The sequence below is a fragment of the Dioscorea cayenensis genome, chromosome 7 (genome assembly GCF_009730915.1).
Source record: "Dioscorea cayenensis subsp. rotundata cultivar TDr96_F1 chromosome 7, TDr96_F1_v2_PseudoChromosome.rev07_lg8_w22 25.fasta, whole genome shotgun sequence".
Taxonomy (NCBI): Eukaryota; Viridiplantae; Streptophyta; class Magnoliopsida; order Dioscoreales; family Dioscoreaceae; genus Dioscorea; species Dioscorea cayenensis.
This window is the reverse complement of record NC_052477.1, coordinates 26,710,429-26,734,094: the sequence shown is the minus strand read 5'-3', so window position 1 is coordinate 26,734,094 and position 23,666 is coordinate 26,710,429. Positions and strand designations below refer to the sequence as shown.

General features: G+C 32.7%; 1 protein-coding gene across 1 annotated transcript; it reads left to right on the top strand.

Moving 5' to 3' along the window:
- Positions 1 to 4,963: 4,963 nt before the first annotated feature.
- On the top strand, positions 4,964 to 6,413 carry LOC120265622 (peroxidase 5-like). Its single transcript, XM_039273571.1, has 4 exons — positions 4,964 to 5,203; positions 5,316 to 5,507; positions 5,649 to 5,814; positions 5,892 to 6,413. The coding sequence occupies exons 1-4, from the start codon at positions 4,988 to 4,990 to the stop codon at positions 6,299 to 6,301; spliced, it is 984 nt and encodes a 327-aa protein (XP_039129505.1). The 5' UTR covers positions 4,964 to 4,987; the 3' UTR covers positions 6,302 to 6,413.
- The last annotated feature ends 17,253 nt before the right edge of the window (positions 6,414 to 23,666 follow it).

The following is a 23,666-nucleotide window of genomic DNA, read 5'->3' as shown; positions in this document are numbered from 1 at the left end:
AATCAAGCAATAAGTGAAAACTTTCTTTTCTTGCTCAAATCAAAATGCCCGCTTAATTGCTTGTCCGTCATCCTCCGCTGGAGAATCCTCCGCATTCAGGCAATTACGCGGGCATTCCAACCTGGGTAAGAAAAGATAGTTTAACTTGTTGCGTGATTGCGGCTCATTGATTCTACAGAAGATGATGATCATGAGACATCCTTTAAGATAGAGTTGATCTCAAAAATGTGGTCTGACTGAAGCGAATATCCTGGACATATGAAGAAGAAAGTCATCCGAGAAGAAGCAAAGGAGGAGGAGGAGGGGTGTCCAGAGGAAGGGGTCTTCCTTCTCATTTATGGTGTGAAGTCCACAAGCCGGTTGACGCTTTAGATCAGAAAAATAAAAGGGAAACGCACGGGGGACCGAGCTTGACTGATAACGAGGAAGGGGTCTTCCAATATTTATGTTAAATTTTATAAAATTTAATGGCGTCATTAATTCTTGCTATCTGCCACCTGCCAACACTTCAGTATAAACGATAAAAATAAATATTTTAAGCAGATACATGAAGTGTTTAAATGATAAATTAAAAATTTAAACGTTAACACAAATATTTAAACAGAGACAGAAGAACTTAAACGGAGAAAACAATGTTTAAATTTAAACATAATATATTTAAACAAATACTTGGACAGTCAAACAATAATTAACTCATACAACTAGATAAACATAAAAGAGAAGAACTTTACAACGAAAGAAATTCGTTTTCAGTAGGATTTGAAAATGGCACATCGTCTGTCTCGATAACAAGATCGACTACAGCGCATTTGAAGATGAAGTACACGTGACACATCCGCTGGAAGTCAATCTCGTTTTCTATTGGACAAACCGTTTTATATCCATCGGGTGTGATAAACTTCACCCTGATAAGAGAAACATCGAGACCCCATCGCTCACATATCTCAGCTAACACCGATTCCGAAGAAGTCAGCGCCATGAACATTAGCACTCGAATCGAAGAAATTCTCACCTTCTTAGGAAACCGGCAGAATTCCAATCGAACAAACCAAATGAGAAGAAGAAGTAGAATATGTGATGAGCCTTCTAAACTTTGTTTGACAAAAAACAAACAGAAAGACAAAAAAAATGCAAAATTGTATGTATAAAGGTCGGACATGATGTGATTGGGAGGTTTTTTTTCCACCATTTTCAAGAACAAAAATGAAATTTCATAACATGGACCCATCTGAAGTGAACGGTAGGGGTAAAAGATAATTTAAACAATAACGGAAGGATTGTCTGAGGTTTGCCAAAGTTGGAGGGGTTGTTTAAGAATATTAAAAATTCACGAGGGTAAACAGTAATTTTTCCTTCTATGAATGTTTGTACTTTATTTATTTTAATCCTAACAATGTAATGTGTTATTAATGTGGCAATGAATGCTGCAGTGGCTATAAAGCACTGATGGTATATTAGTTTAATTATCTTTTACATTATTTGTTTCAGTAATTTATTAATTTAATTATAAATTAAGAGTAAAATAGGAATCTCAATATGTGCAATTTTCCAAATGAAGATAGGACCTTACTCATAAAAGTTAATCTCTCCGATACTTTTTACTTGTTCATTTTAACTAAATTATAGATTAAAAAAGTTGGTTAAAGTTAATTGATAATCCAAAATTTATAAAATTATATTAACTTTTCAATATTGCCTTTGTTTAAAATGTTTTAAAAAATGTTCAGTTAAATACTACCTCTTGTCCTTTTTACTTGTCCATTTTACCTAATTCACATGGATTAAAAAAGTCGGTTAAATTAGTTAGAAATCTAAAATTCATAAAAATTTATATTAATTTTCCAAAATTATCCTTATTTAAAATATAATTTAATAAAATGTGTAGTTAATATGATTTATTAGAAGTTGTAGAAGTACATTAAATATAAAGGGTAAATTTGAAAATGCAATATTTATGCTTCATGAATCTATTAAATGAACAAGTAAAAAGGACCAAATAAAACTTCCAAAATAGAAGAGATAAATATAAATGGAGTATAATTTATTAGAAGTCGTAAAAAATATTAAATATAAATAATAAATTTTTAAAAATAATATTTAATGCGTCATAAACTTTTTAAATAAACAAGTAAAAAAGACCAAATAAAACTTCTAAATAGAACAAATAAAAATGACCTCAGGGAGTAGATGTTAAACAACATGAAATTAGTTTAAATTATAGTAACTCCAAAGTCATAGGAAACATGCATGCCATGTTGTCACAGGATTCATTTCACTGGTGGCCACAAATATTTGTAACTTATATCGTTGTGGTCACAAATGTTTTTTTTTTGTAACCAGATGGCCACATAACTTTTCTCCGGGTGCACCAATAGCCATAAAGGCCTGTTTGGAGGCTATTTCCAGTGACTTGGTTGACGTGGATGGGCTATTTCCGGCAACTTGGCTGACTTGGAGCCCCTCCACGTCAGTCAAGTAGCCGAAAATAGCCTCCAAACAAGCTTTTATGGCCACAAGTACTACCGGAGAAAATTTATGTGGCTATCCAGTTACAAAAAAAAAATATATTTGTAGCCACAGCGATATAAATTACAAATATTTGTGGGCATCAGTGAAATGAACCCTATTGACATCATCAAAACATTTGAAGCAACACTGGTCAACATTATATACCATTATAAGTTATTATTTTAAAGTAAAAAAAAAAATTTTATAAGATGATAAATCATTCACCTATTGATTTTCTATAACTAAGATCTGTCATGCCCCGGATCCGATTTGACTGAACCTGGTACAGGGGTAAACGGTCGCAAATCCACAGAGCGTGAACCAAGTAGACATGCAAGGCTTCAGAATTTGATTTAGAGTAGACAAATATGACAAACCAATTAAGTTACATGTTTACAGACTCTAAAGAGTATAGTGATACAAAAAGTCCAAAATGCAAAATATAAGGATACAAGAACAGAAAATTACAAGGAGTCAAATTTTACAACAGAGCAGGACAACACCTAATGGAAGCCTTTTTAAACTCCATACCGGTCTACCACTCTTGATCTGAAAAAATATTTGAAACAACTTTATCAGTTTACTAGCCCAGTAAGTAATCCACTACAAAAGTAAAATACAATTAAGAGTTCCAGTAAGAATATTTCCAAAGTCGTATCTCCAAATTCACTATAGATAACATAGGTCATTTATTTATCCTTGATGCCCCGAATCAAGAATCAGATGTCATTTATTTACCCTCGGTGACCCGAGATTAAATATCATATGGACGTTATTATTTCACCGACGTACCGGTGTGAAACTACATTTTCATTTTTCCAGAAATTATTGTAGACAAGATCAGTGTTTAACCCCCACTGACAGAGTTACCATAGTTCATTTGGAGATCAGAACATTCATATACAAAAAAACATTTGTATACTACTAAGTTCAGAAATTCTCAAATTTTCTCAAGTTCATATATACTCATAGATACTAATAAATTTCAAAATCCTACTTTAGGGAAAAATAAATAGATAAACAAAAATTGATTAAATGGTTGGATAAATAAAACATTAAATTATTCATAAATATTCATGGCTCTCCCAAAATAAAATTAAAAATAAAACAAGTATATAAATGAATAAATAAATAATGGAAATAATTACCAAAAGGAAGTAATCAAAAGCACATTTATACATAAATTAGTAATTAAACAGAGAAACAATTCAAAATATTAACACAAAAATATTTTATGAAAAATTTGAAAATAAGGACATAAATAATAATGAAATAGTATACAGAAAATAACGATAGATTAATTACTTACCCTGAAATTCTCCCAAACCTAATACTCACGCCCAAAATCTAATTCATCCTTCTAGGAGAGGTCCTATAATAAATAATAAAAATTAACCTGTTAACTCAAGATTTCAACCCTAATTAACCATAAGACTTATGGTTTGAAGTAGGTCAATTTACAAAATAACTATTGTGCTGGCCTAAACCAATTCTTGTAACCGAGCTTATAACTATGAACACAAATACAAGAGTAAAGTAAAACAAACATTAATTGGGCATATATATATATATACTACTTTATATAATCCCACACATAAACCCATTGCTGTGAAGTCATTATAGAAACATACGTATAACTATACTCCCACACATAAACCCATTGCTGTGAAGGCAACTTAAGACAAATTGACACAAATGAAGCAAACATAGAACTCTACCATGCTCTAGATCTACTCAAATCAAGAATCTTCCCAACATTCACAGATCCAAGTCCAAAACCATTCCATAACATCAAATAATCAGATAAAAAGCTAGAAGATTATTTGGAAGAGTAAAAGAATGAAGTTGAGAATTCTTTGCTGCTACTACTATAAAATTAATCGCCGGAGCATTGCCGGAGCTTCGCCGGATTTTTTATCCCGAACTCACAGCTCTCTTTCTTTCTCTCTGTCTCTCTCTCTGCCTCTCTCACAGATGGTAGGTAGAAAAAGAAAAAGAAAGGATCTCTATTGGCTCCCTATAATACATTAAATGCAACCATTTAAAGAAACCAAGGCTTCAGCATGGGTTTCATGGGTTTGCATTGAATTGAGACCTGAAATCCAAGCTTTGAAGCTTTTAAACAAACAAAAGGGCAAAAATGGGGCCCACAAGATCTTTCCCTTGAGAAGGGAAAAAATTACCATTGTTCTCATATGGACGTGGTACCTGAAAAAAAACATTACTCCGGATCCATTAAAGAGCAAACACTGAAAAATAGGAAGTATATATATATATATATAAATAACAACTTCTACCTTAATCATGGTCCAGTCAAACAGCATTTGATTTTCTGACTTGGTTACATATGTAAATGATTCAACATACTTTGACGTCTTCAAAAAATCAGAGTGTTGTGATGTTGCATAAATAGACATTCAATGCAACCCTTCAAGTCACCAAGAAGAAACACAGAATAACTTTGGTGAGGTTTCAAGAGATGGATCTTAGAAGAGTGATTATCTTTCTAGCTTTTGCTGTTATTATCCTGCCTTCATGTGCTCCTTCAAAAGCTCATCTTCAAGTTGGTTTTTATAAACATACATGCCCCTCAGCTGAATCCATAGTCAAAAAAGAAGTTATGAAAGCTCTTAAGCATAATCCTGGCATGGCTGCTGGCCTTGTTAGATTGCATTTCCATGATGCATTTGTCAGGGTATATATGCATGCATATATATATATATATAATTCATATATAGTTTGCATACTGTTATAATTAGTTTCTGCATATATAATTGTTAAGATGTGTACATATTATTAATGGTTAGGGAGCTGATGCATCAGTTCTGATTGATTCAACAAGCAACAACAAAGCAGAAAAAGATGCACCGCCAAACTACCAAAGTCTCCGGGGATTCGAAATCATCGACGCAGCAAAAGCCCGGCTTGAAGCCAAATGCAAAGGCAAAGTCTCATGTGCTGATGTCCTAGCATTTGCAGCAAGAGATAGTGTTCGTTTTGTATGCTCCTCTAAACTCTCTCTATGAACTTTTTTTTTATTCATTCATGCGTGTTGTGTCACTGCAGGTATTAATAACACTACATAATTTAGATTAAACCTTTGTGTGTGTGTGTGTGCGCGCGCGGGCGCGTGTATGCAGAGCATGAAGATAAATTATGCTGTGCCATCAGGAAGAAGAGATGGAAGGGTTTCATTGGCTTCTGAGGCAGCATCCAATCTACCATCTCCTTCTTATAATCTCACTCAGCTCACACAAAGCTTCAAGTGCAAGGGTTTCTCACAAGAAGAAATGATCATTCTATCAGGTACATAACTTCTTATATATATATATATATATGACACAAGCACAAAGAAAACTAATTAACATATTTTTGTCATTCAGGAGCACACACAATTGGACTTTCTCACTGTAGTTCATTCATAGAAAGGCTCTACAACTTCAACTCAACAATAAACCAAGATCCGAGTTTAGATCCAACTTATGCTAAACGACTGAAGAAACAATGCCCATGTGGGAGCACTAACAGCAACAATTTGGTGCCAATGGATCCATACAGTCCTACAAAATCTGACAGTAACTATTACAAGCTCATCTTGTCTAACCGTGGGTTATTCACATCAGATCAAACCCTAATTTCCACTCCAGAGAGCAAGACACAAGTGCTACTAAATGCATATGTTCCAATGTATTTCAAGTTGAAGTTTATTGATGCATTTGTGAAGATGGGAAAGATTGGAGTGCTTACTGGAAATGAGGGAGAGATACGTGTCAACTGCAGGGTCATCAACTGATAATGATATAATTTATGTCATATAGTCACTCATGTCGCATTATTATTATTATTATTATTATTATTATTATTATTATTATGGTTTTGCATTAAACAATAAGAAAAATAGGTCGTTATGTACCCCTCCATTCCTAAATATATATTGTTTACAAAGATGTCGCACAAGAATTAAAGATAGTATTAAATTACCTAAAATTTAACATAAAAATTAACCAAATTAGTAAACTATCCTCTCTTAAAACCATGTATTTTTCTTGGAACTATAAATATTACTCTCTTCATTAATATAATTTAGAAAATTAAAAATGGATAAAATTGGAAAAAAATAAATAAATAAATATTGCCTTGATATTATAAAACGACAACTATTTTGAAATAATTTTTTTAAAAAAAGAGCATGTATTTTGGAATGGAGGGAATATTGTTTTTGCTTTTCTCTTTTTGGTAGAGAAATTATGAAGTTTTTCTAGGTTTTGGTATTATGGATTGTTTTTTTAATTAAAATCATATAATTTTTATAATTATTTTTTGTGTGATGCTTCTTTCATTTTCATCATTATAAAAGTATCAAAAAGTGAAGAGATTTTGTGTTGGAAATTGTGGCCACAAGCTATTTAACTTGTTATTTTCTTTTTATCACAATCTCCTTCATGTTACAATTTGTTTTTATAATTTTTAAATAGAATAATATATCTAGCGAATTCATCTAATTTTTTTATTTTTAATAGAGCAAAATGGAAGCAAATATGTAATGTAGTCAATCCCAAATAATTGGTGCTAACGGCCTATTGTAATATATATATATATATATATATATGCATATGTACATATGAACCAATTTGATTGTTATTGTTAATTTTTTTTCCCTAAAGAGGAGGCAAATTTATTATAAAAAATGAATTAGTTTGTATAGCAAATGTTGGTTAAACAAAATACTTTCATGATCATATTTTAGATTTTTTAATTTCCACTAATTTTTTTTCCAAAAACCAAGAAGAGCCAAATTTTCATATATTATTCACTAAACCAGAGGATAACCATTGTTTACGATTAAATTTTTAGACCTTCTGAGACTAAATATCAAGGATCCTCATTAATGTACTGAAATCTATTATTCATCATCTTCTTTCTATCTTTCTATGGAGAGTAATAAAGTGAAACAGTACCTTTTTAATTCCCGCAGCAGTTCACCCTTTGGTGTAAAAAAAATTTATTTTTTATTATCAAGTTTGTATCAAGAAAAATAGATGAACTAATATCATAAATGTATTTTAGTACTTCTTTATTTTTCATATTAATTTTTTCCATATTATAAAGTCAAATTCACCCCTGTCCTTGATGCTTTACTTTAAAAAAAAAAATCATGAGTTAAAAATATTGTCCATTCTTGGTGGGTCATGCACACTGAAAACAACTCTAAAATAATAATTCAAGCATTCGATGGGTCAATCCATCTTGACTAAGTCCTTCCCTCTTGTCTTTATCCATGATAAAGTATCCTTGAATTTATCATGGTCACTTCGTAATACAATAATCTATACAATAAAAAGAGAACAACAATGAATGAACAAATGCTATCAAATATGTGATGTGGTTGATATAGATTAAATAATATAACAAAAATAATAAAAATAAAAATAAAATCATATTTGAAGGTGTGATTCTACATAAATGAAATTAAAATTCATTTTTTTATTATAAAAATTTAGACTGAATAAAAATTAAAATATTTGTTATCATGAGAAATATCAAACAACCAATTGGTTGGCAGTTGCTGCCTTTTAATTATTCAAAGTTTCAAACTATATCTTTCAATCCTTTCAATAAGAATTCTATGAGAAGGGACATTTATCCAACAATTCTAACACCTAGTAAATGATTATTTTATTGTATTAATTATACAAACCATTTCTTTCAATTTTTATGATATTAAATTCTATGATCTTGAGAGGAAAGGATACTTATCCTATAATTAATTAAAACTTTACGTAAAGGATTATTCATTATATTAATTATATAGACCATTTCTATGATCTTGAGAGGAAGTGACACACATTTTATAACTATAACATTATATAGAGGATTATTTTATAATATTGAATAGCGAGGAAGGATATATATCTTTGGTTGGGGGTACAGTATAGAGGAGTAGAAGGAGTTGCTTCTCAAAACTCTCCTTATTTCTCACTCTTTAAATTGTGTCTTTACTAGGAGTTGATTTTTTTTTTTTTTAATATGAAGATATATATCCCTACAGAAATGAGATTTTGATAAAATTGTCTTTTATTTTACCAATTAAATACACTATATTGTATTACTTCATTTGATTTTCCATTTTGGAACATAGAATTTATTTTAATTCCAATGCTCACAGTGTAGTTGTGGACCCCACCATTTTTTTAAAATTTTAATTTTAAATTCTGGGGTTACGTTTATTTATTTATTTATTTTAATTTTTTATTTTATGTTTCAGTTATTTTTTTATAAAACCCTGCGCACCCCTTCGTCTCATTAGATCTTAGGGTCCGTTTGGAACTTTGCAAGGAAAGTAATTGCATGCAAAATCTTAATTCCCTTGTTTGGTGTGAATGTGTTTTCACTGTAAAATTAAGTTTATTCTCATTTTTGCCTTTAATTGGTGTAGTTACAAAATTTGGGTTTTATTCAACTCTAATAATATTCATAACTAAGTCCAAATAATAATTAACCTATTCTTCATAAATTTTTTTAAAAAAAATTTCAAATGGGGTTTTTATGTTTTATAGTACACTAAAAAAATATGGATTATATTTGCACCATTATATCTACAATAAAATACCATAGAAATGCAATTTGTGATAAAAGGAGACAAGAAACTATATTGTTAAACTAAAAAATTGATATTTCGATTTGAATGCTTCTATTTAATATTTATTTATATATCTCATAGATTTTAAAAACTTTGATTCACTATAAATACAAAACAATTTTTTGTAGGAATTAAAAAAAATAAGCATGGACAACAAGTAGTACATAAAATATATGTCTCAAATTCTCATCTTATCATGTTGGATTATTATATCAACATAGATTTGATTTAATCAAAATAGAAATTCTCTCATAACAATATTATCCAAACAAATATAAAATTTAATTGTCTTTGATCCAGTTAAAACATGAATTTTACACCAAAAAAAAAACCAAAATCTTAACAAAAAGATAATCTGACAAACTTGAGAAAAAAATTACTAGAATTGCTCCGATTCATAAGAAGCGACCCGAATTGAGAAATACGATCACGTACATTAGGGTTTTTCCAAAGACAAAAGAAACAAGGAAGAGTTTTATGTCATAAAGTATATTTTGGTAATTTGACAATTACCAAACTTTCCCATCAAGAGTTTAATCACTTTCACACCACCCCCTTGTAAATTATTTTCCCAGGTAAAGTGCAAAGTGATTACAAGGAGACCATATTTTTTTTTTAAGAATCAAACGGTTGAAAAGGATTCACTCCTTTTACTTTGCAGGGAAAGTAACAACTTTACATCATACCAAACGGGTCCTTAGTCTTATCGTTTAAGAAAAGTTAGATCTAGCATTTTTGCTTGATTACGGGTAGTGTCGGGACGAGGAATAGAGAAGGATCTCGCCATCAAGGGTTTGGTTGATTCACTGTTATTGATGAGGTAAGAACCCTATTTCTCGGATCTTTGAAAAACATTATAGAATTATTATTGTTAATTTTTAATAAATCTTGATCTGTTAATGTCGGATATTAGTGATGGATGGGTAAGGTTAGGGTAATTTTTTTGGGTGGGTACTTAACTTTGCCCATGTTACAACTTGAGCACTTAATTTTAATTTGTAACTAAGTGAGCACATTACTTCAATTTCGTTTTCAACAGGGAGGGCACAAGAGCTATTCGAGCAAGGGTTTCTTTCGATGTGTCCGCGGTTTCTTGACTATGGGACGATGCTTAACCACGTCAACTGCTCACGTGGTAAGTTCCACGTTAGCAACTTATCCACGTGTCCTCCTTCAACGAACACGTAAGCGCCAGCTCGACAAAATCTCTATTTCTTCTTCTCTCCCTCGAGAGCTCTTCCCCCATTCTCATCCTCTGCCCTAATTTCTCCGGATCCACTAGTGAGCTCCGGCCAAGGAAACCACTTCTCCGTGACTGCACTTGCGCACCAAGTGAACCAGAACACCCTCTGTTCAGGAAGGTGGCATTGTAGCCGAAGAAACTAGATCCCTCGTCCCTAAGCTCTATAGATCCATTGGTGAGATTTTATCAAGGATATCACTCCTCTGCGACTAATCTCAACGATACCAAGCAGACCAATATGTCCTTGAAAGCAAACAAGTCATGCAAGATGAATTTACATGTTCTGACATCATCCAAATTATTGTGAAGCCTTGATTTTATTCCTGTAGAACTTTGAATTTATGGAACTTTGAATTCATTATTGAATTTATGGAGTGGAGCTTTGAGTTTATTCTTATAAAGCTTCGTCCATGATTTTATTGTTGTATTTGAAGAATGTTGCAGAGGATTTATACTTTCAGAAATTTAATCCACCATTATTTATAAATGAATTTTTATGATTTCTAGTTAATCATGTATAGACAATTAAATTTAAACAGATAAAGAATGCCACAAAATTGCTGAAGATACATTAAATTCCTTCATTTATACAAAAAATATTCATGTAGATATATAGACATACTAATTGCTGTAGATGTACAAAAAATACATTAGAGAATTTCATTGATTCACCTTGTTTATAGAACAAAATTAAGTACCCTATTGCATGCATCAAAAATGGCCACATGCTCCTAAATACCATGTTTTAGAACAAAATTAAGTACCCTATTGTATACATCAAAATTGGCCACAACATCCAAAATACCTTGTTTTCAAAACAAAATTAAGTACCCTGTTGTATAGATAACAATACCAGTAAAAAAAAAAAGGGTTCAGTGCATCATGTCACGTTGCTTTTCCAGCACCAGAAGCACCACCAGCGCCTGGTGGCACCCATCCTTTTCCTTTTTGGGTTCCAACTCCTCCTGAGGTTGTCTGATTTTTTTTACTTGGATTTTGCTTCTTTGCATTTTCTGTAGGATTTTGCACTTTCTGCTTTTCACCATGATTTAATTTTTAAGCCTCAAGCCTTTCTTTTTCCTTCTCTTATTTGACTTTTTGTTCTCTTTATTATATTTTCAGAGGCAGTACTTGCATAATGAGGATCTTTCTCAACTGTATTAATAACCTGCATCATTGAAAATCACATTAGGTTAGTCACATGGGCAAGATGAATGTGTGTGTGTTGTTGTTACAATACAGTAATATTACATGTGATATAGGTTCCACAGGTTCTACTCGAATTTGTTGAGGTTCTTCATTTTCAACATTGAATTGGGTTTCAATTAAGTTATCAACCTAACAAAATATAAAAACAAACAAATAAGCATGGAAAATGTCAAAAAAAAATTACCACAGTGAATTCATACCATTTTCATATGTTTTTCCAGAACTTGTGGATCTATTTCATCCATAGGATCATTAGCATTTACCTGTGAAGGGTACAAGATTAATTGAAGCCAAATTAAATCATACAATTTAGCATGAAAATCAATTTGCAAACAGGTCAAAGTTAAGTATCCACTAAAAAAAAATTGCTCACCTCATTATCATTACTTGTCCTAGAAGGTTCAGTAACCTGGACACCTACTTGTTCTTTGCCATGTTTGCTTCCAGCCTTATGATGTGTACATGTATACAAATTGTCCAAACCATGAATAAAATTCAAATAGATGTAAGCTGAAATCATGAATATAAGGAGAATAAAATTCACCTACATGTAGTCCATGAAATCTTTTATTGTGGCCTGTAGCACCACACATGCTACACTTATTTTGTGTACCTTTCCTGCTTACCTTACCTTTAGTGAAGCCAATCTCCTTAGTTGCATCTCTCCTTCTCATTGTTGATCTCCTGCCCCTTTTCCTATTTATAAGATATGGTGGGATCATTGGGCATTGGTTACTTTTGGGCCAGCAATCTTTGCCTTGTGTAGGATATAAAATGTGGCCATATATCTCTAAAAATGTTGACACCTTATAATAGTCATCAATATAGTTCTCGGGTTTGTCTTGGTTGTAATAAATTGCAAAAATTGCATGACAATAGAGCACTCCTGTCAGCTGCCACCTTCTGCAACTACATGTTTTGTTATTCTTGTCAATTACAAATTGTTCATCATTGCGTAGAACTTGGTATTGGGCACCCTTTGACCATGTTGTATTGTAAGAAAAACTCAAAGTCTTTGTATTCTCCAATTTTTTGAGAACCCTAGGACAGTACACAGTTTCACATTTTTTCATGGCATCTCTCTTTTTATGAATTCTGCACATCAACTTTATTCTAGCTAATTGTTTAATTCAATGTGACTATCCCCTTGGTTCTAGCCCCGAGAATTAAACTATTGAAACATTCACATAGGTTGTTCAAAAGCATATCACACTTAAAATTAGTTTTAAAGTGTGCCCTTGACCAATGTCCAGGGGGTATTTTCTTTTAAAGCTCATATGCATCAAGTGACATAATTTTCAGGGTATCCATTGCCTTGTTAAAAGCAGGGATGTAATTGGCCCTAGCATATCTCCATAACTGATCTTTTAAAGATTTCCCCTTGTAATTAGACTTGAAGTTGCCATGTATGTGCCTAACACAGTATCTATGCTCACTATCGTGGAATAACTATTGTAATGCAGGTATTAGGCCCTATGATCATATTTATTTTGGCATAGAAGGTATGATGAGTATGGGAAAACAAACAGAGAAAAAAACACAAGACACAATGCATCAGTTACTCTATAAATAAAAGATAATAAATGAGTATATGTGTAGAAGTGTTTAGATAATTAACCTTTTGTCTATCACTCATAAAAGCAAAATGATTGTTGTTGTTAATTTCCAAATCCACTGCTAGTAACTCCAAGAACCAAGCCCAGTTGTCATAGTTTTCTTTCTCCACAGCCCATGCTATGGGATAAATGCAATCGTTTGCATCTATTCCTACAGCTATGAGGAGTTGCCCTCCAAATAAGCCCTTAAGCCAACAACTGTCCACTGAGATAATTGATCTGCATCATGCCAAGAACCCTGCTTTCAGTGAAGACAAGCAAACATACATAGCCTCGAATCTGCCTTCACTGCATTTAAACATGATAGTCGATCCTGGATGTGTCCTTAGAAGCTCAAGCTTATAGTCATATAAACTCCTTACCTGTTCACTTTCATCACATTCTAATATGCTGTTTGGATAAGACAACAAATGAGCATATAGAATAAAAACAAATTAAAAATAAAACTATATATATGTAGCAGCAAATTAAAAATAGAAGTTGCACCTTTTTGCAATGCATTTTGCCCTCCAAGCCTTCTGCCTCTTGATGCCAACTTGTTGATTATGCTCCACAGCCTGAATTATGCCTGCCACAGACCATGAAGGGTTAGCTCTAAATTGATCCAAGTAGTGATAGCAACCCAATCTGCACTGACATGCCTCCCACTATGATCCCTTGTGCACTCATGTTTTAGAATCCCCGATTTAATTTGAACTGTATTCTTATCTTTAATCATCGGAGCTGCCCATAGATAGAAAGGGTATCCTTTCCTGCAGATTTCTTTGCATCTCTTTTTATTACTAGGCCTGAAATTCATTACATATCTATTCTTGATTCCATAGTTCCTCACAGCATCTCGAAAATTGTTTAAAGCTACTAAACTTCATTCCAATCTGAAATTGTGGGTCCTGTATATCAATCTCCTCATGAAAGTCTGCATACTTAGGTTTTTCTTGACATACTCCTTCCTCATCTATTTCAGAGCCTGAATGGAATTCCTCAGATTCTCCATATTCAGATTCATTTTCTGTACCTTCTTCATCTTCTGCACCATCATTGCATTCTTCTTCCACTGCATCAGGTCCCATCACATCATCATTGCCCTCATCTTCTATCTCTTCTTCACTGCTGAAGTTATACTCTGAATCATGTAGTTCACTACCATCATCTCCATTTTCCTACTGTCCAGGAGAAGCAACATCCATCTCAACATTCTCTTCAGTAACTTGTTCTTGAACACTTGCCCTTACACCAGCATTGCCCTCCTTTTCCATGGCATTGGGCACCAACATATCACTGTCATTTGCACCTACATTGGATATCTTAGCATATACATTTATGACCTTTTTGTGATTAACTCCTAAAGCTATTTGTAAAGCATCCGCATCACTTCATACTTCTGTTAACCCACCAGGACTACCACTGAAATTCAACCACCAAAATGAACACCTTTCTGCTTGCAAACCCAACTCTTTAGCCATATTTGTAAGTTCTAATTTAGACATTTATCATGGCAGCAAAAATCTACATGCCCAGCAAGTTTGCGGCCATTGTACGCTTGTAGTTGACAAAATGTGTAAAATAATTTTATTGTGAAGTACTGACTGTTAGGTGTTGTCATAAATATAAATCCATATCAGTGTGGTGACAATTCACATATCACAGTTAATTATGTTCTCATTAATACATGATTAACATCCTTCAAAAAATTATCAAACTTCAGGTGAGACTTTATAATTAAATATCAAACTTCAAGTGCTGAAAACGCAATATAGCATGGCAAATGAAAACCTAGGACATAAATTTAAAACTAAAATCTAGTAAATGAAAACCCAATAACACTAAAAGACTGATACCAAATTACTAATGAAGGAGCAAATACACAATCTAAACCAAATTCACAATTAAGCAACATTCAAGTGAGAATTTATAATTAAGCAATATTAGGAAAATCAAATCTTCAAGTGCTGATAATAGATACCATAATAAATTGAAATTTAAAACAAACATCTCATCAGAATAATACAAAATGTATAACAACTAAAAATCAAATCTTTAGGTCAAGATAATACTGGAAATCACAAGAAAGTTGAAAACAAAATAACCCATTTTCCCACAACCACTAATTCAAAATCAAATGTCATCCAAAAATCCATTACAATCCCACAAATAGAAGTCATCCCAAACTGAAAACCGAAGTTATACATTTCAAATTTCACAACAATTATTCTAATATCTTACCATAAATAGGTGATCCTGAGTCTGGTGGTCGTATCACCCAATCAACCTCCATTATCAACGGTCGCGGACGAGGGATCTAGTTTCTTCGGCTACAATGCCACCTTCCCGAACAGAGGGTGTTCTAGTTCACTTGGTACACAAGTGCAGTCACGGAGAAGTGGTTTCCCTGGCCGGAGCTCACTGGTGGATCCAGAGAAATTAGGGCAGAGGATGAGAATGGGGGAAGAGCTCTCGGGGGAGAGAAGAAGAAATAAGGATTTTGTCGAGCCGGCGCTTACGTGTTCATTGAAAGAGGACACGTGGATAAGTTATTTACGTGGAACTTACCACAATAGCAGTTGTCGTGGTTAAGCATCGCCCATGTCAGCAAACCGGTGGACACATCAGCAAACCCTTGCTGGAATAGCTCTTGTGCCCTCCCGTTGAAACGAAATTGAAGTAATGTGCTCACTTAGTTACAAATTAAAATTAAATGCTCAAGTTGTAACATGGGAAAAGTTAAGTACCCACCCAAAAAAATTACCCCGTAAGGTTAGCTTCTTGTTTGAGGAGTTTGAGATTAATTTGATAGGTTTCAGATTTTATTTTTGATAATGGCAGAAACCTCTCTTTGATTTTAGGGGTCTTAAAGACATAATTTGGAGGAGACTAAAATAAGAAACTTGTAGAGTTTGACGTTAACTAAGGACCTGTCAAATTTCAGAATTTTTGGAGTAGTATCCTGTAAATTATAGGCTTTAAACTCAGGTGACACAGACAGTTTTTCTGTGCAGCCCTTGAGAATTTATTAATTTATTTCATGATTGTAAAGTCTGATTTAGACTTAGACTTATATAAGAAAGTTGTAGAATATGATTTTATCTTTATCTTTGCCAAATTTTAAAATTTTAACGTTGTGAATAGTGAGATATGATCAGATTTCTATAGGTGTGCTCAATGGCATTTCTACAGAAAGCATGAAGATTGATTTGAGAATTTGATGATATTAGATGTTGAATCAGGACTCATGTTTAATAAGAAAGTTGTTCCATTTTGAATTAATTATATGCTCTTAAAGTTTGATCTTATTTGAAATTATATATTGTGAGATATTTTTATTGGAAGAGGCATGCTTGAAATTGTTGGTTTGCATAATTATGATTTTTAAAAGTAATCGCTTAAATTTTGCAGTTCTCAAATCTTTTTGAGATTTGGTTATGTTGTAGATGTAGATGTCTAGTTTTTTTAGAAGTTTGAAATTTTTTATTTGGGTTAGAATTTGCAAAGCTATGCTGATTTCAATCTTAAGGGGAATTAGTTATTAGTCTCGACTTTTGTTGTTTCATTAATGTCTTGAAAATGTTTATGCATTCATGTGAATTTTATAATTTGTTTTGTCTATAATTCTGACGGGTTATTCTCAAATATAGGACTTTCCGAGAAAACTCGATTGGTGTGAATTCGAAATCTGGTCATTAGACAGGTAAGTGTCCCACATATAAATTCTACTATATGTATATACTCGAAGATTCTAGTTTTATGAACTTCTGAAATTTTTGAGAAAAATATTGATTATTTCGATTTATATTTTGAATTACTTATTTATCTATTATTTGTTATTCATATGTAAGTATTTAGATTTGGAAATGACTTGGAATTATTTTCTATTTAAAACGGGGATCATTAAATCTCTGTATTCTGTTATGATAAATGTTTGGATATATAACGCATTTTGACATAGCAACTTGTAGTCCCCAACTACCTTTGCAATAACTCTGTCATTGGGCGTTAAACATTGACTGTGTTGACATGTACCTGTGAAATACAAACTATAGTTTTCCACCGCTTTCCGTCGATGAAGGATAATGGCCTCTGATAATTCTGGCTCGGGTCACAGATGGTAAACAAATGACCTCTGATATTCTAGCTCAGGTCACCGAGGGTAAACATATGACCTCTGACATTTTGTTTTGGCAATAGTTATTTGTGGAACATATATGTTTGACTTTTTGATCAGTTATGTTTTATTGAAAAAACTTGACTTCTGAATTTGATTTTGATAAACATGTATTTTATTATATTTTGTTTGAATTTTGAAATTTTGAAACTTTTATGATCCCGATATGTTTAGTGGGTACTTATTTGACTATCAAGCTCATAATCTGTTGTTTATTTTTTTTTTTTCAAAATTAGTAGTTTAATAGCTCACCACTTTGAGAATCGAGTTTTGAGGCTTTGCACGTCTCGGCCTTATAGGTGTGCGACCGTTTGTTGGCTAGCGAGGTTTGAGAGAAACAGTAGTCTTTTAATTTTAACTTTTTACGTGTTGTTTCTATAGCCTTAGGTAGTGAATCAGCTCATTGAATTAATTATACAACCCGTTTCTTTCAATCTTTATAATAGGAATTATTTAATCTTGAGGAAATGGAATTTTAGAAAAATTAACAGAGAATGATATTTATGTGGATAATCTTTATTGCATAAATAACATGCGGAAAACAACAGTATATACCTCCAACCGTCATAATTTAAATAAATACAAATCAGATCCCTAATGTTACCATTTGAAGATCATGACAAAATAATCTCATTACATCAGCTCTAATAGCTCTTCCCTAAAATAATAATAATAATAATAATAATAATAATAATAATAATAATAATAATAATAATAATAATCTCATTACTTGAAAAACATGGTGATATTTTCAATCCACATCGTTCTTGTTCAATGGGCAAGGCATTTACAATAACAATAGATTATGGATCCTTCATATATTGGTTTCTATATAATTTCTAAATCAACTTTGAATCTTAAAGTAAATCCATATCCAACTACTAATTAAAGTCAACACATATTTTTAATGATAAAGCATGAACTACATTATTTGATATAAATCTCAGTCTAAATTAATCTTATCTTGAAATTAATCTGAATGTTATTTTTTTCATAACTAATAAGTCAAATGCTTATCATGCTGACACATAAATAAATATTCATAAAATTTAATAATTGTCATTTTTAAAAATAAATATACATACCTAAATGAGAAGACAAACAAACACGCATAAGAGCTTCATTGCAGGAATATTAATCAAATAAAAATTTACAAAACAAGACTCAGTCAAAGCTGTTTTGCATATGATCCTTAAACAACTAAAGTACAATCATTTGTTTAAGCAATCCATATATAATAAACAATTCAATGCTAATGTATTGAATAATCATCCTCATTCTGTAATGCCTCAAGTTTGCAGTTTGTTACCATTCCTAAAGCAATCCATTATTGTCGGTTTTATGGATGGTACTATATACAGCATGTTAGTATAAAGGATTTGTTATATTACCAATTAAAGTGGAGATAGAGGCATGGACTCGGGGACGGGCTACGTAAAAGCCAGGTCAAGGTGGACGAATGCATGAAAGAAAAGGAGCCCCAGCTAAGAGAAGGCGTGGGAAAGCAAACCGAAGGCGGACACATGGAATTGAATCACCTTCGATACTTGTCTGCAATCAAGACAATTGAGCTATCTGCAAGCAGTCAAGTGGAGAAATCGATCACTATCACTAATAACTACGTGGAAGAATCAACGGTGGGCACTCCTCGATCGAGTCACTCACGTGAGACATGGCATAGAGTGTCGCGCTCCGGACTCGGTCGGGTCAAACCTAGTGTGTGAACAAATGGCCATAGACCCACGGGGCTTGAAATCCCATAAACCTGCAAGGCCTCAGAACTTGATTCAGAGCAGATAAATTATAACAAACCAATTGAGTTACAGCATTACCGACTCTACAGAGAATATAGTGCTGGGATATAAGAAGTCTAAAATACAAAATACAGAAATCAGATCATACAAATATAACTCGAATACTACAACATAGAAGGGCATCACCTATTGGTAGTGTTTTTAAGTCCATACCGGTTTACCACTCTTGATCTGAAAAAATACTTAACACAACTTTATGAGCTTATATTACTCCAGTAAGTAATCCGTTGAAAAATATTTAATAATCAGCAAAATTTATAAACCTCAATTTCAAACATTGAGAGTAACTCAGTGTTCCAACTTAGATTAAATAGAGCTTAAACAATTACAAAAATAATAGTCCATCAGAGGTATAGTTCCCACGTAATACCATCGTCCAAAAATATTGTAAGAAAAAGAATACCATATTTCAAAATTGTAAATCACAAATATAATAAATCGCCAAATTTGAGCATGGATATCCAAAGCATAATTATTTTCCAAATTGGACTAAATCAGAAAATTCAAAAGTGTGGTTCAAAAATATATATTGGATTTCCAAGATAATATGTCTCCGAATTTACTATAAATATCAGAGGTCATTTATTTACCCTCGGTGAACTAAGCAGGAATATCAAAGCCGGAATATACTGGATTTCCAAAATAATATGTCTCCGAATTTACTGATAATCATATGGTTGTTATTATTTTATCGAAATGCAGTCTCATTTTTACATAAATTCTTGTCGACAAGATCAATGTTTAACCCCCCAGACAGGATTGAGCATAGCTCGTTTGGAGAGAAAACTATTCAAACAAAGCACGTAGTCAAAGTACATAATATTCACAAATTTTTCTCCCAAATATTCATACAAGCAAAATTACAGAATTTCAAGATCCCACTTTAGCGAAGAAACCCCAACAATTTTAAAAATAATAAATAATTAATAATAAGCAATAATATGGGTAAGGAATAAAATAAAATATTGTATATAATCAATGGTAATAAAATAATAAAATAAACAAGTAAATAAGGAAATTTTTATTTTTCTCCAATGATTAAGCATAGTTAGGAAACAATTAAAATATATAAATAAAACATATATAAAATTTCTGGAAATTTTATAATTTCAAAATATGGGATCTTACTGGTGGATTATTTACCTTGAAATTTTCTCAATACTCACTTCGAAATCAACCAGAACACCTAAATCTTAACCTTTTGCAAAAAGTCCTAAAATAACAAAATCACTGATTATCAATCTCTAAGATTCACACCAACTTGCAACCAAAATGCAAATCACAAGGCTTTAAGAGGAAAAGCTAAGAAGTTGACACTATTTACTAATCAGCTTTAAGGACAAAACATAATAAGTTAGCTTTTAAAAGCCTTACAGTAACGGTAAAGTGCATGAGAAATGTGGAGCTAAGGAAATGTTGATATACATTTGCATGTATATATATCTATAAATATAGGCAAGACCTGCATCTCCATTATCTCTAGCACAATTACCAAAGTGATTACATGTATGGTATCATTTGGCCATGCAAAAAGAACAATAAGAGTGTAATATACCTATGCATGCAGAAACGGAACAAAACATGGCCATCCAAATTGTTTGACAAAAGCAACTTGTAGTATTTACCTTCAAAGTTGACCAAGTTTGACTGAACTTTGGAAACCACCAAGCCGTCCCCACTTATAGGCCATCATCCCTTGAATCTTGGATCTTGTTGGTATGTGAAGCACCTTTTGAACTGCAATGATTGAAGCATAGTGGCTTCATTAAGGCTAATTATTTGAGCTGGAATCGATCATCCTTTGAGTTTGTGAGAGGAGGCAACAAAGCTTGGGGTTTTAGCAACCAAAGGAAGTAGCATTTCAATTCTCTTGGAAGCTCCGGCGATGGAAGAATCAACCCTTCACCGGCAAGCTTAAAGGTATGCTTGATCTTGTAGGAAATTCTGAAATTTTCTTGCCTAAGCTTGCAGCCTTAGTCTTATAACAACTTGGTGTTGTTGTGCCTTGTTTTGTTTGTTTGGTGTTGTTATCTTGATTTATTGCTTTGGGTAAGCATGCCGTTTTAATTGAATTTATATGTATATTTACGCATTTAAATCAGTAAGCTTAATCTTGTAAGCTTGCACTTAGAGTGTAATTCATTTGTATACGTTTATACACATACCCGTATGTAAACATGATTTCATGCAAAACATGTTTTGTTTAGTTAAATTATCTAATTACATGCGTGTGTGTGTCTATATATATTTGTTCATGAGTATCTTGCAGCCTTGGTAGGATTCCTTGATTATTGCAATTAAATTTTTTTAAAGCATGGCATTTTTCATAAATCATTCATGTAAGTTTGTTATTTATATATGTGTATATATAAATGTGCATGGTTGTCATGATGCTTTTATTTAGCTTTGAAATCTTGAAATTTAGTTTATCACTTTGTGATTGAGTAAGCTTGAGTTTTAGTTGTAAGTTTAGACCTGGTCCAAGACTTGTATCTAAGTGTAGTTTTTTGTTGGGTAGATCCTGTAGCTAGCCTTAATTCACAGGATTTGTTAAACCCAACGTCATAGCTCGCGAACCAGGTAGGCTCTTGCACCTGTATAATTCCGTATTTTTTATGTATATTATCTATTTATTTATTTATTTATTTATTTTTGTTCTTCCACTATTTATATTGGTATTTTGTTAATTTATTTAATTATTAAAGTTAATTATTTTGTGAAGTGATTTATTTGGTATTTTTTTCTGTCTGTACTCTGTATTTTTGCGGTTTTTAGTACAGCTCCATTCTTGGCAAATTGCCCAGCTAGGAGGAGTAAGTCCTCGCCATATACACATGTTTTCTGTAGTAGTGCTACCAGATATGCGTGTCCGTTCCGACTGCGGTCGAAGATCCGACTTCGGCTGTTGATATTCTATCTGTTCTGTTCAGACTTCACAGTCAAAGATCTAATCTCAAACCATTGTTTCTGCTATTAGTCAGGGAGATGTACATGTCTGTTTTTCACGTATTTTTGTATTTCTGATTATTTATGTATTTTGAGCATTTTCTGTATTTATGTCTGAATTATGATTATTTTTGTAGTTATCTGTATTCTCTATTATTTCTGAGATCCTACTGGGTTCTTGTGCCTCATGTACTTTGTGATGTTCTTTTACAGGAGAAGATTAAGCTTAGAATTGGCGGGTTGTTCTAAGGTCTTATTTCTATAGTTGCTGTCTTGCTGAAATAACTGAACTTTGAGGTTGTAGATTTTGTAGTTGTTTTCTGTGAGTGAGATTTGCATTCCATTTGTATTCTTGGTTTCTACCTATTTAAGTGTACATTGTATTTCCGTAGGGTTGCTAAAACCCATACTTGTATTACTTCGGTTACTGTTATTTTGTTTGTATTTATGTACTATTATTTCTGGTTTGTCTGTTGGTGTTGACTCTGACCAGGTCTGAAATCTGAGGCCTTGCACTTAGTGGGGCCCACCCCCGTTCGATGCAACTGATCTGTCAGCAAGCCCGGCTTTGAGGCTGGGGCGTGACACAACTAGAATGGTTTATATACTAAAGTCGCATGACTTTACAAAGAAGATTGCTGGACAATTTGTCTAACATGGAATGTAAAACAAGTCTCAAAGTCAAAGACTAGTACTAAAATTTCAATGCCTTGGAGATTTCAAAGTTACAGGTGAAGAGATTACATATGATCAAAACCATTCCATATAACATCTTGAACAAGTAAATAAAGCAAGATGTAATTCAGACGACTCCAAAGAGATTCAAAACCTTGGCCTTAACATGCAGATCATGCACCAAATAAAGCATGAGCAGGGTCGAAAATTAAATTCCAATAAAAACCACTACATTGCATCAAGTTTTGCAAGAACTACAAAACTCCAAGCAACTAATTACCTAGTATTGCTAGTGAGTTAGCAATGGTGCAACTACCTCACTATGCTGTCAGCCTCACTATGCCGTCAGCCTCACCATGCGCAAAAATTTCATATCCAAGCCCCTCACTTTCATAAGAGCAAAGCTTCAGGGAAATTTATGCCATCACGGGAAGCACATGGTGGAAGAAAATATAACAAAACAAATGCCTGGAATCCAGGCTTTAAAGTTCTGAAATATAAGCATAGAGACAAAAGATGGTAGTGTCCACATAGAGAAAAGAACTAGAATGAAGAAAGGGAATTAGATAGATAGAGAGTTTGTTATGGACTGAAGGAAGACATGCAAAGATCTAGAAGAGTAGAGGCTCATCTTCTTCACTAAGAGAAGCTTAAGAGGAGTTCGGGTTTCCTGGTGGCTGGAGATCATAGTGCAAGTTTTCCTTATCATAGTTCTCTTAATATTGTGTTCTTATTTTGAGTTGCTAGAGTTGAAGACTCTGTGTTGTGAAATACTTAAGCATGAAGCTCTCTTGTCATTGGTGTTGATGTTTATGTTGATTTGCCTGTTGTTAGTAGTTTGGATCTCATTATTCTT

What these genes read in the sequence shown, in the direction of transcription:
- LOC120265622 (XM_039273571.1), top strand. Translation starts at nt 4,988, where the DNA reads ATGGATCTTAGAAGAGTGATTATCTTTCTAGCTTTTGCTGTTATTATC. An exon ending in TCCATGATGCATTTGTCAGG is followed by an intron (nt 5,204 to 5,315) that starts GTATATATGCAT and finishes ATTAATGGTTAG; the next exon opens with GGAGCTGATGCATCAGTTCT. An exon ending in CAAGAGATAGTGTTCGTTTT is followed by an intron (nt 5,508 to 5,648) that starts GTATGCTCCTCT and finishes GCGTGTATGCAG; the next exon opens with AGCATGAAGATAAATTATGC.